The sequence below is a fragment of the Podarcis bocagei genome, assembly GCF_964188305.1.
Source record: "Podarcis bocagei genome assembly, chromosome: 6".
NCBI lineage: Eukaryota > Metazoa > Chordata > Lepidosauria > Squamata > Lacertidae > Podarcis > Podarcis bocagei.
The window spans coordinates 81,854,621-81,867,924 of NC_138130.1; the positions used below are offsets into that span (position 1 = coordinate 81,854,621).

The 13,304-nt window shown below is 45.1% G+C and overlaps 1 protein-coding gene across 3 annotated transcripts in view; it reads left to right on the plus strand.

Moving 5' to 3' along the window:
• Window positions 1-3,292: 3,292 nt before the first annotated feature.
• Window positions 3,293-13,304, plus strand: part of FLT3 (fms related receptor tyrosine kinase 3) — a 56,538-nt gene continuing 46,526 nt past the window's right edge. For 2 of the 3 annotated variants that reach the window (XM_081197903.1, XM_081197902.1), the window contains exon 1: window positions 3,293-3,362. In XM_081197903.1, coding sequence (XP_081054029.1) covers window positions 3,308-3,362 — 55 coding nt within the window. In that variant the 5' untranslated portion in view covers window positions 3,293-3,307. Of the gene's footprint in view, window positions 3,363-8,291; window positions 8,450-13,304 lie in introns of those variants that run through there. The other variant, XM_081197904.1, reaches the window with a different exon arrangement.

Genomic DNA, 13,304 nt, shown 5'->3' on the forward strand with positions numbered 1-13,304 from the left:
CATCCCCTGGGGTTATTTGGCAATACAAACACACAGAAAAGGAAAAGGTGCCTGCAAAAATGTTGATAAGGATAGTTGCGTGTCAAAACCCCTCCCCCAGAAAGAAAGACACAGGACACGATGTTTAAGTTTAATGGGCATGAAATGGCCACAACTTTATTGATTAGAGAATTGAAGGTATTGGCCCTAGGCATTGGCTCCTATCCGCTACCCGGCATGATGTCCGGGAAGGGTTAACACTAACCGTGGGAGGCCCCCGTTGGAGTACGCCAACTAGGGTCCCACGGGTGTCACCGCTTGGGGCGTGCCGGGGGCCCTTACCTAGGTAGGTTTCGGACAAGACAACGCCCCTCGGAGTCCTGTACCGGACTACCCCATTCTCTGGGGGAAGGTGATGGCGTTCCTTCCCCCCCATCCATTTGCATAACAATTGAACCCCAGCCAATGCCTAACCGCCAATACAGAGAAAGTTGTGACGGTTTGCTACGAGGTAGGCGAAAAAACCAAATGGCGGAAGATCGCCAACTTGGAAAAATTCCTACCAGGCCCCTTGCGGCGACCAACCGAAGTCCATAGCAAGGTCATGACTACCTACGGCTACCTAAACGTCTAAGGGTGGGTGGGATGGGAAAACCTCTCAGCTGGCCAGGAGTGAAGAGGGCGACCCCTGGGCGTGCCCGGCTTAAAATACCTTAAGCCACGCCCCCCCGGCCCGCCGATAGGCGGGCGGGGTCGCGAGCACGCCCAGGGATTCCCCCAACTCTCGCGGGGGCAAAGGTTAGCCCCCGCGCTTGGGGAGGAGGGGCTAGACCGCAACCCCCTCTCCTCCCATAGTCGGAAATGGCTTTGGAGTAAACAACTAGGGTTTCTTGGGTGTTCAGCCTGAATTGTTTGCAGAGATTAGATGGTGGCTATGTAATGAGCATTCATCCCAATTTGCAGATAGGTTAGAATCAGATCACATCCACACCAGGCCTTTAAAGCACATTTCTTCCCCCCCCCCAAGAATCCTGCAAACTATAGTTTACCTCTCACAGAGCTACGATTCCCCTCACCCTTAACCAAATGTAGTTCCCAGGTTTCTCAGGAAGGCTTGCACTGTGGCTGTAGCTGTCATGTCACACAAGTGCTATCCCACAGTTTCAAGTTCTTTTTCCCATCACGTTCCTTATCACAGAAGTCTGATCTTTTGGGAAATCATGTTTGTTCTGCAAGAGCTACAGATCAGCTTTAATTATGGAGCCTGAATTTGCCAGGGTGTGGTTGAATCCCACTCAGAATTAGTGACAGTCTTGAAGTGCTCTAGGATAGGCTGTGACTTAGGACCAGCTAGGTGACTATCAGGCATTGGGGATCCAATCCAAATCTGTACTTGGCAGGGGAGAACTTCCAGACTGCCACTGTTTTCAGGTGCTGTTCAATCACATCCCTGATATGCACTAATAACTATCTCACTTCTCCAAGCAATAGTCCTCATCTAGCCGAAATGATACCATCTCTACACACAAGAGAGAGTTAGTAGCAGGTTTGGGGAAACCCGAAAATTTTCAGAAAAATAAAAATGTTTCCTTAAGGCAAGTGGAATGAGAACTGAGCATTCTCAGTGACCTGGAATGCTGTGTGACTCTGGGGACGGAGGACAAATCAGGTGGGTGGGCGAATGGTATGGAGTATCCCTAGAGGAAGACATGACTGACTGACTGAACAGCAAATAGGAGCACTCCACGCCTCAACATGTTGTTGTAGGACATGCTCGTTTACTTTGTAAAAGCCATTCAGAGAATTGCTTACAATGTGGCAAATTACTTTGCCTAATTTGGCCTTCAATTCCTAGCAAGGAGAAATTCTGTCAAAAGAGAAGTTCATGTGCTAGACGGGCTACAAATTTTCGCAGCAAAAATATTTCTGCAAACCAAAACCTATCCACGCATACCACAGAGTGGCGTGCTACTTCCACTCAAGCATCATGTTCAGTGGAAATATGGTTCGCGTCAAAAAGAAGAAGATGAGAAACCTACTTTGGTTTGATGTTAAATGCCTTTCCCTATCGACTTCTGCTCAGCAGATAAGCGCAGTCAAAGGTTGTGGTCCTCAAACTATTTCCCCTCCAGAATAGGGCTGTAGAAATTAATGACATCTCAAGTGGATTCACACTTTCATTTCCCTTATCAGAATACTTTGTGAGTTATCCACAATAACTCATACAACCACAAGTGTCAATGAGCAATTTCTGGAAGCATACGTAGATATACCACATCAATGAGAAGCAGCTGTAAGCAACCCTTTTATATATGTGTGTGTGTGTCTGTCTGTAGTGTGTTCCTGTGTTAACAGATCTGTGGTATGGAGATAGCAAAACTGCTGATTTGGGGTGTGTAAAATAAATCCATCCTAAGCACTTGACGACTGACACCTTACGGGAAGAAGGACCTGTTACTCTCTATATGTTGTGGTTAAATTTATTACTTGCGCTTCACCAGCAGGTACTAAGGAGGGTTACAACAATTTAAAATTCAAAGCAGTTAAAACTGATTGCTATAACAGGTATATGGTGGACCCCGAAAAAACATGTCTCAGGAATCAAAGTCCAAGGTAAAGAGGTGTGTCTTCTGCATTTCCTGGCAGCTGTATAGTGAAGAAGCCAAATGCATCAACTTAGGTGCTGTTACAGAGAATGCCCTCTCCAGGCCCATGATTCCTCAAACTTCTGAGGAAGGTGGAACTACCAAGAGGGCCCCCTCTTTCGTTGGACGCCATCAGCTTCAGCCAACATGGTGAATAGTCAGATAATGTTTTAGTCCAGCAATTTGTGGAAGTTCTCCACTCGTCTCTTACAGCCTTGTCCAGCATCCAATTAAACTAGGATATCTGGATTTAAATGTGCTTGGTCAATGAGAGAAAGTTAGTTTCAGTTCAAGGGTCCTGATTTAAATGGGGTTTTGGACTTGAGCCCAAATTTATCTGCGGACAGAATCCTTCAGTACATGGTGATGATTACAAACGCTGATGTTGCCATGAGCTATCTAAAGCCTCACTTTTATTAAAAGTTTGCCTCATTCTGATAATTCAGTGACGTGTGAATATAAAAGCTCTGCTTAGATACCTGACAATTATGGGAGTATCATACCTATCATATTTAGTTATTATAATAGCTATGAGGAGGCCTCTTCAGGGTTCTTCCTGGAAAAAAAAAGAAGCTATTTCAGGTTCATGCTTCCCCACCCCCGCCGCTTTTTTTGAAGAAGTGGTTTACGCTACACAGGCTGCAGTTTCAGACCCTGAGCTCTAACAGAAGCACACCACAGCTATGAGCATGCATCAGGCAGGCACCTGGGCCAGCAGAAGCCAACTTCAGCTGCTTGGTAAGCATAACCACTGACTTCAGTGGAACCAGGATGAATGCTCTGGCCTCCTGTTTGCTTTGGATTCTAGCTGAAATCATGCCATTTTCTCCTTTCTTCTTCTCATCCAGATGTTCCCTCTCTCTTTTCCCACCTGTTGCATTCATTCCTTCCCTCTCTGAACTCTTCTTTCCCCCATTCCCTCTTTTTCTACTTCCTTTCCCTCCTGTCTCCTTGTCCTCCTCACCTTTCCTCTTTCCCTTCCATTCTCCTTGCTGCCCCTATACCTTTCTCTTCTCTCAGTTTTCCCTAACTAGAGAGAAAGGTTTTGCCAACATAATGGATGCTTAAAAGCTACTGATTGCTTATGAAAGAGGTAATGCAATGACTTCCACTAGAAAAACTTCTCTTGGCACAGTTGCAGTGGAAACTGTCAAAAGGCAATGGGACCAATGTTTTCGTAAGGAAAAATGGAAGTGGTGATTCATTATTAGCAGTGGTTAACTTGGGACTTTCAAATTTCAGCAGCAATGCCGAAATCCAGCGCTTCTTCTAGTCCATTCTGAGTACTTGTTGTGGTGCCCTCTGCAGCACTCAGTGCAGGCAAGCTGGTCATACACCTCTGCTCTCAGATTAGATTTGGGCTGCGTTGTCAAGTGATGCAAACAGTGCATGTTCATGAAGCTGCAAGCCTTAGATCAAGGATGAGGGAACTATGGCCCTCCCGATGTTGTTGGACTCCAGCTTCCATCAACCCTAGCCAGCATGACCAATAATTGTGGAGGATGGGCGTTGTAGTCCATCAACATCAAGAGGGACACAGGTTCCCAAACCAAGCCTTGGAGCATTATCAAAACATGATTTTTCAGTCTACGGCAGTGCTTCCCAAACTGTGGTCCCTCAGCTTCATTCAGGTGGTCCATGGCATGTCCACATTAAATATTCATAGTGATTCTCAAATGTATTTTTTACTCCTTTATTTCTTTTATTGACTTTAATTGTATTACAATTTGAATTCATTGGAAGTGGGAGGTAATCAGACTTCTTACGGCATGGAGTTCCACATGCAATCTGCCACCATAAAGGTCAGATCCACACCATACATTTAAAACACATGACTTACCCCAAAGGAGAAGGGGCGCAGGTGGCGCTGTGGTCTAAACCACTGAGCCTAGGGCTTGCCGATCAGAAGGTCAGCGGTTCGAATCCCCGAGACGGGGTGAACTCCCATTGTTCAGTCCCTGCTCCTGCCCACCTAGCAGTTCAAAAGCACGTCAAAGTGCAAGTAGATAAATAGGTACCGCTCCAGCGGGAAGGTAAATGGCGTTTCTGTGTACACCAGAAGCGGCTTAGTCATGCTGGCCACATGACCCAGAAGCTGTCTGTGGACAAACGCCGGCTCCCTCGGCCTATAGAGTGAGATGAGCGCTGCAACTGCAGAGTCATCCGCAACTGGACCTAACGGTCAGGTGTACCTTTACTTTTACCCTTTACCCCAAAGAAACCTAAGAACTATAGTTTGTTAAGGGTGCCGGGAATTGTGAGGGGTAAACTACAATTTCCATGATTCCTTGAAGGGGCAGGAAATGTGTTTTAAATGTGTGGTGTGTACACAGTTGTTGAAGGATGATGTAAGACTTAATGTGTATTGCTATTAACCTTATTACTGTTTGGGGAAAAACTCGTGTGAAATTCCAGTGGACTCCAGTGGAACTCTAGTGCAGAGTTAAAATATCACATGTCTTTTGTTACAAGGGAGAAAGCAGTCAATCTCCGGTCTCCTAGTTTAGCCATCCCATTCTCTCCAACATTTCTCCAATGCACTTGCCTGCAGGGCTGACACATATATGATTTCTTACGGGCTTAGCAGCTGGAACATCTGCTGTTATGCTCTTATCTTCTGATTTACCATAGCCTGTCTTAGGACTGGGCTTGGGACTCTCAGTTTGCTTGGTTCATTCATGACAGGACATTTGCACAAGGTCCCATATGCTGAACTCTGGTAAAAGTGTTGAGGTTTGATTGATGCTTCCTTGCACAATGCAGCCCAAAGTATTTTTACTGAGAAAGTTTCATGGAGTACAGTGTACAATATTCCTATCCATGTATGCTTGGAACTGTGGTCGACATCTCTTTTGCACGTAGTACAAACCAAAATCTCATCCAAACTTAAGAACCCAACAAAATTAGTGCAGCTAGAACATAATTTCACTGAGGTCTTTGCTCCTCTTATTGTATGTTCTAAATCAAAATTCAACACAGATCTGTGTATACTTCCCTGGAAGTAAATCTCATAGAATACAATGGTGCTTCCTTCCCATTAAATGTGCATATCGCTGCAGCCTTAACCTTCAGGAGAAAATACACAAAGTGCTTTCCAGAGAGTTTGCTATCAGTTCAAATCTCCCTAACGCTCTCCAAGATCAAACTACTTTTGCAAGTTTAAAGCAGACATTGGTTGTGCATGGTGCTGCTGGCTGGCTGGCCTCGCATGATAATATCAGGAAAGCCTGTCAACTCCCTGGAGCAGTTTTGCACTAACATTCCCCTTTTTAAAAATTAAGAAGAGATAAATGAATGGATAGGGGCAGAAACACTCTTGTGTTGTTTTTAGAGGGGCAGTCTTCAACTCACTTTTACTCAGACTATACCCATTGGAATTAATGGACCTAGCTTAGTCATGTTCATTAGTTTTGATGGCTTTACTTTGAGTAAAATGAGTAGACAATCACCCATGATATCTATAAAAATAGGGCTGGATGGGGGACCTGTGACCCTACAGATACTGTGGGACTTCAACTTCCACCAACCCTAACCCTTGACCATCGTGGCTGGGGACTGATGGGACTTGGAGTCCAACAATATCTGGAGGACCACCGGCTCTCCATCACTCTCTTAAAAGGCAGACCACCTGCCTGATGTGCAACTGAGCCAGCAATCAATTTCCTGGCATGTACTTGGTTCATGTGCAAAGTTTGGGGTGATCTTGCAAGCTGAGCTCTGAGCTCTCTTTATGCAATGCAGAACTTCAGTCTTCCTCTGGTAGGCTGCTCTCTCTATGCCTGGAGCAACGGCCCCTTCATTTTTCCTCAATGCAGTTTCTCTCCTCTCTTTGGGTCTTTGTTTCCAAATTCGCAGAGAAAGAGCTCATTGCTATGTTCTGCACATAGCCTATGGCACCTCCTTCATTTGTCTGCTTTGCTAGAAAGTTGCCATCCACCAACTGGAGCCAGGTGCCAAACAGTGACTCAGGTGGGTGGACATAAGCTAAGAATTAAGGAATAGGGTGCTTCTGAGCAAATGCTCAGACCATTTATTATCAGTATGCACAAAAGCCCTTTCACACATAAATCAACATCTGCCTTCCCCAGCCCCCAAACCACTTTTATTTGATAAAGCAAATTCTGTACACACTGTACATTTAAAGCACATGGCTTCTCTCCCCCTTGCAAAATTCTGGGAACTGTAGCTTACCCAGCACCCTTAACCAACCATGGTTCCCAGGAGTCTTTAAAGGATGTCGTGTGGTTTGACTGTATGGTGTGTATGCCGCCTTAATTTGGGGAAGGGGAAACTTTTTGGTCATTGCAATTGTTACAGTGCCCGAATTATAAACATTTGCCGATTTCCTGCAAATCACTCATTATCTCGCTTCTGCGCACCCTTGCTGTACATCATCTAGCACACTGGTGCTACTGAAATATAGGTGCTCAAGAGTAACAAAACAGGCCCAGCAGCTGTTCGGCTTACCAATCTTAAGAGTCTTCATAAAAAAGTATCACCTTCTTGGCATGTTGTCAGAGTTGCAGGTTTCAAAGCCAGACAGCAATAAAACCAAGCAGGTTTTGCAGTTATTGCGGTATAATGAGCTGTTGTCTTGTGTGCACATGTGCTCTAAGCATCAAATGCAAACGTTGGTTACTACCGTGTTGTACTCTCACATGTACATGGGTGTGTGAGTGGGTGTGCTGTGAATGTGGATGCATACTCACTTGGCCAACACAGTGAGATCTTTCCCTAACTGGTGGCAACATTCAGTGTGATGGACAGGGAAAATGGGAGCCGCCCATGTAGGTCAACAAGACAAGATTCATTTAAGATATAACTTGTTATTGTCACTGAAATGTCTGAGACTGAGTTGATAATTATTTTTCCTTTTAACTCAACATCTGGCTTCATGAATTTGCCTGTCCCATTCAGCAGAATGATTGCACTCTCAAAAGCATACCTGAGCATGTTTAGGCATTGAAGAGCTGCCAACTGTGCTAAATTAGAAAACATCCAGAGGCAGAGACAAGTTGGATCCTGACTATTAACACCACCAACACACACACTTTTGCAAAACAAACAACATGGTTCTATGAAGATAATTCCCACTGAGATTAACCTGGTACAGTACAGAGATAATTCCTTGATACAGTACGGGGATTTCCGTTCCCAGTGCGATATAACATGGATCCGTTGATAAATGCACACCCACCATGTTGTATGGTATTTATATTAAGGATGTAGGTCTTGTGTAATTCTAAAAGGGTAGTAGTATACCGTATTTTTTGCTCTATAATATGCACCAGACCACAAGACGCACCTAGTTTTTGGAGGAGGAAAACAAGAAAAAAAATATTCTGAATCTCAGAAGCCAGAACAGCAAGAGGGATCGCTACGCAGTGAAAGCAGCAATCCCTCTTGCTGTTCTGGCTTCTGGGATAGCTGCACAGCCTGCATTCGCTCCATAAGACGCACACACATTTCCCCTTACTTTTTAGGGGGGGGAAAGTGAGTCTTATAGAGCAAAAAATACGGTATGTTGTGTAGGTATATTGCAATAATGGAACGTTTGATGTAATATCCGTAATACAGTGGTACCTCTGGTTGCGAACGGGATCCGTTCCGGAGCACCGTTCGCAACATGAGCAGAACACAACCCGTGTCTGCGCGTCAGTGCATGCATGGGTCGCGATTTGCCGCTTCTGCGCATGCACGTGATGTCATTTTGAGCATCTGCGCATGCGCGAGCAGTGAAACCCGGAAGTAACCCTTTCCGGTACTTCCGGGTTGCTGCGGGACGCAACCTGAAAACGCTCAATCTGAAGCAAACGCTACACGAGGTATGACTGTATATCTCTTTAAAAGATAGGATTAGCATGTCTGTCTCTACTGGGTGTTATTATAAGTAGTTTAATATAAAGGTGGCAATGTTGTTGGAAGGAAAGCAAAGTAGCCTTGTTTAGGGTGATAGGTCTTTTGGAGCTGTAATGGATGGAATGTATTTTGAGTGTTAAATTTCTTTTTAAACCGTTGCTACTCAAATACTTGACTAGGTTAGGAATTTCATGGTCAATATTTAGAAACTGGTTATGACTATAACACATCTTTTTTATTCTATTATTTGTTCATTCATTCAATTTATACACCGCCCTATACCTGGAGGTTTCAGGGCGGTTCACAAACAAGACCACAATGTATAAAATCAAACCAAAACCAATAACCCAATAACCCCACCCCAAAAAAGAACCACATTCTAAAAGGGTGTTGGATGTTAATAAGATCAACCAAAGGCCTGGTTAAAAAGGAACGTTTCTGCCTGGCGCCTAAAGCTGTATAATGAAGGTGCCAGGCGAACTTCCATGGGGAGAGCATTCCACAGACAGGGAGCCACTGCAGAGAAGGCCCGTTCTCATGTTGCCACTCTCTGGACCTCTCAAGGAGGTGGCACATGAAGGAGGGCCTCGGAAGATGATCTCAGGGTCTGGGTAGGTTCATATGGGAAGAGGCGGTCCTTGAGGTATTGTGGTCCTGAGCCATTTAAGGCTTTATAGGTCAAAACCAGCACTTTGAATTGGGCCTGGAAACTAATTGGTAGCCAGTGCAGTTGGACCAGGATCGCTGTAATATGCTCAAACCGCCTTGCTCCGGTGAGCAACCTGGCTGCTGAATTCTGCACTATTCATTTATTTACAATATTTATTTACAACAGAGCAGCATAGAGTCAACAAATGAAGTGGGTCCTACAAACCAAGACTATATTTGCAGTATTAGCAAATGCTTTTTTTAAAAAAATATTAAATACATGCATAACTCCTGTTACACATGAGCAAAGCTTCTTTGGCGCTGTAAGAAGAGTGTGCTGGATCAGGCCCATCTACTCCAGCATCCTATTTTCACAGTGGCCAACCAGTTGCCTTGGGAAGCCTGAAAGCAGGAGCTGCTTGTGGTCCCCAGCTATTGGCATTTAGTCAGAAGAATACTGCCTCCAGCACTGGAGTAGAATATACCCATCGTAGCTAACAGCCTTTGCAGAAGAAAGGGGCAGATCCACTGATTTCGCAGTGTTGTGCATGCAGCCTGATGTGGAACCTTGTGCACACAGAAAATAACGTGTCTCAGCAGAGATGGTGAGGATGGACCCATGACTCTGCCTCTGAGTGCCCAAGCAATAATTAATTACTTCCTCATATGTGAATACCCACTTTTTATCTTTGTGATCTTTGGCCTGTCATTTCTGCACCTGGAGATGCTTATATATAGCAAGCAGTCTGTGGCGCATGTGCATCTCTGGAGAGGGTACAACCACAGGGAATCCCCATGCTGCACAAAATTATGATAGTGAATGTATAAATATTCATTTGTTCAAGCCAAGATTCCCAGCGTGTTTTGAATTTGAATTGCCCTTCAGCAGGAAGGTTTTAAGAAACAGATGCATAAAATTACAAGTGTGCTTCCATGGGCAAGACTGCCAATCAGCTGGTCCGTGCAGTGGTGACGTCAAGCCCCACTGAGCTCCTCTTAAGGCAGGGTTCAAAACCAACATTTTTTATTTGACAGTTCAGGCTAGGCTGCAAAGGAAAAAATACTCATCTGGCGGCATGGTGGTGTCAGGTGATGTAGCTGGCCACGCTCACTTGTCTAAGTGGTCCATGGGGGAGCTCACTCTGGGATACAGCCCTCCTCATCAGTTGCAAATGGCTTTTGCAAAGTTGGGAGCCGGAGGTTGTGGTAGGTCTCTACTCTCCTAATGCCCCACCCACCCTTCTGTTCTGTGAGAATGCTGTCAGAAAGTTGGGAGGTGGCGGTGGCTCATTGCTCTTATTTAGCCTTCACTCCCATACTAAAGCTTCAACCTGAATCCCATTTGCATGGAAGTAAGCCTTGCCGAATTCATTCTGATTTGGTTAGCATTGCACTGCAAGGAGACTTGCCAGTTGAAAACTGTGTTGTTTTTCAAAAGTCGGTACTGGAGATTAAAAATTAATATGCAAAAGTTTAAAAGGCGCAAGGAGATAGGATAATAATATATTAAGGATGGAATAACAAATAAAGTGAATAGTGCAGCAATAACAAAAATAATAGCAGATAAAGAAGATTGCACATGGGTGGGGGAGGGAGGTGAAGGGATTAATTGAAATTGTTAAAGATTGGGATAGGATTTAAGAGATTTATATTTTCATAAAAATTCTATAAAGAAAGCAGAAAGCAGCAAGAAATATCAAGTAAAGGTATCGGAGAGGAGATCAGTGTAAATGAAAACATGAGACTTATGGTTTTGTTTCATATGATTTTATTTTGGAGTTGTCTGTTTATTTCGGAGTTGTTTGTTGTAAAGAATGTATATTATGTGAATAAAATAATAAAGGATTTGGAAAAAAAGAAAAGAAAAAAGAAAACTGTGTTGTTTTTCAAAAGCTGCAATCCAGTTTATGGAGGCGTAAACTCTGTTGAAGGGACATGGGTGGCGCTGTGGGTAAAACCTCAGCGCCTAGGACTTGCCGATTGCATGGTCGGCGGTTCGAATCCCCGCGGCGGGGTGCGCTCCCGTCGTTCGGTCCCAGCGCCTGCCAACCTAGCAGTTTGAAAGCGCCTCCGGGTGCAAGTAGATAAATAGGGACCGCTTACCAGCGGGAAGGTAAACGGCGTTCCGTGTGCTGCGCTGGCTCGCCAGATGCAGCTTTGTCACACTGGCCACGTGACCTGGAAGTGTCTGCGAACAGCGCTGGCTCCCGGCCTATAGAGTGAGTTGAGCGCACAACCCTGGAGTCTGGCAAGACTGGCCCGAATGGGCAGGGGTACCTTTACCTTTACCTTTACCTTTAAACTCTGTTGAATTCAATAGGATTTACTTCCAAGTATACATGATTAGGATTACACTGTAAGACAGAACGTTGGAAGATATGGACTCCTCGTCCAACAATCAGGTGCTTCTGTCCCATCCCATTCTTACGTTGTCATCTTGAATGTTCTAGCTTGACGTATGGGAAGGACAAGTCAGTCGTAGGTCAGAAATGATTCTTTCCTTTCAAAGGGGAAGTCCGTAGGTGACTAAAATGACACAAACAGTATCATTTCTTCAGTTGTTGTTGGAACCTTATTAGAGTTGCATTTTCATTTCTCCATTGTGTGTGTGTCCTGCCGCCGCCTACACACTTTCCTGGCTGGTAGTGTATTGTAGGCTATGGCACAACATCATTGGCTAGGATAGTGACCTAATATCCTTGAAGCACTGTGCAGGGGTACCAAGACACCATTGCTTATACCCATGTTGGTTAATATTTCAATATTTTATGGGACAAACAATTCCTTTTCCACTTTAGTGCAGTGGTGGGGAACCTTCAGCCTGTGGGCCTATTTAGGTCCATCAGATCTCCCTCTTTGACCCATGAGGCCACTTCAGCCAAGCCACGTCAACCTGCCATCCACCTGATGTCATATAGGATGGCAAATGTAGGGCAGGTAATGTGCCGAAAGAGGGTTTGCAAACACTGTGTATCATCTCATTGTTGGTACTCACAATCTGCCTGGGGAAATGGATTACCTGACACCATTTTGATATCAGGTGATTGACAGATGAGCAGCTCTGCGCACCTGCCAAGCTTGGCCCATGGGGGTGGGAGAGATTAGGATCCAGCCTGCTACCTGGATTCAGTTTCCCATTCCTGCTTTAGTGCATCTGCACTTACTGAGATTAAGTATTTTACTGGTGAAATTGTTGTTGGCATTTGGTTAGCAGGACCAAAGTGACCTCCCCAGGGTGCAAGCCTAGGCACTTCTAGACAAACCTGCTACTATATCATAAGGCACTTGTAATGTGCCCCCATCTCTGGGGAGAATTGATCAATAGATAGAGAAGGACACCCTCTTCAAACAATAAAGGCAGGAGGTGTAGTTCCATTCTGTAGAGGCAGCTTCTAGGGCTGTGCATCAGATTTGGCAAGAGCCCGAGCTGCATTGGGCTGATTTGGGGGGATCTAAGGCTTTACCTCAAACCTAGACAGCATCCTAAAAAGCAGAGACATCGCCTTGCCGACAAAGGTCTGTATAGTTAAAGCTATGGTTTTCCCAGTAGTGATGTATGGAAGTGAGAGCTGGACCATAAAGAAGGCTGATCGCCGAAGAATTGATGCTTTTGAATTATGGTGCTGGAGGAGACTCTTGAGAGTCCCATGGACTGCGAGAAGATCAAACGCATCCATTCTTAAGGAAATCAGCCCTGAGTGTTCACTGGAAGGACAGATCATGAAGCTGAGGCTCCAATACTCTGGCCACCTCATGAGAAGAGAAGACTCCCTAGAAAAGACCCTGATGTTGGGAAAGATAGAGGGCACAAGGAGAAGGGGACAACAGAGGATGAGATGGTTTGACAGTGTTCTCGAAGCTACCAGCATGAGTTTGACCAAACTGTGGGAGGCAGTAGAAGACAGGAGTGCCTGGCGTTCTCTGGTCCATGGGGTCACGAAGAGTCGGACACGATTAAACGACTAAACAACAACAACAAAGGCTTTACCTAAGATGGGTGGAGTAAGGCCATGGGTAAGGCCATCCGGAGCTATCTGGAGTTGTTGATGGGGTGGGGTGGAGGGCTTGGACAGGAAAGAGAGGCAGGCATCAGTCAGTATGGGTGGGAGCCATACAGCCCTAGTTGATTCTTTCTTCTGGTGATGTATTGGAGAAGTGGTGACTAAGCCAGGG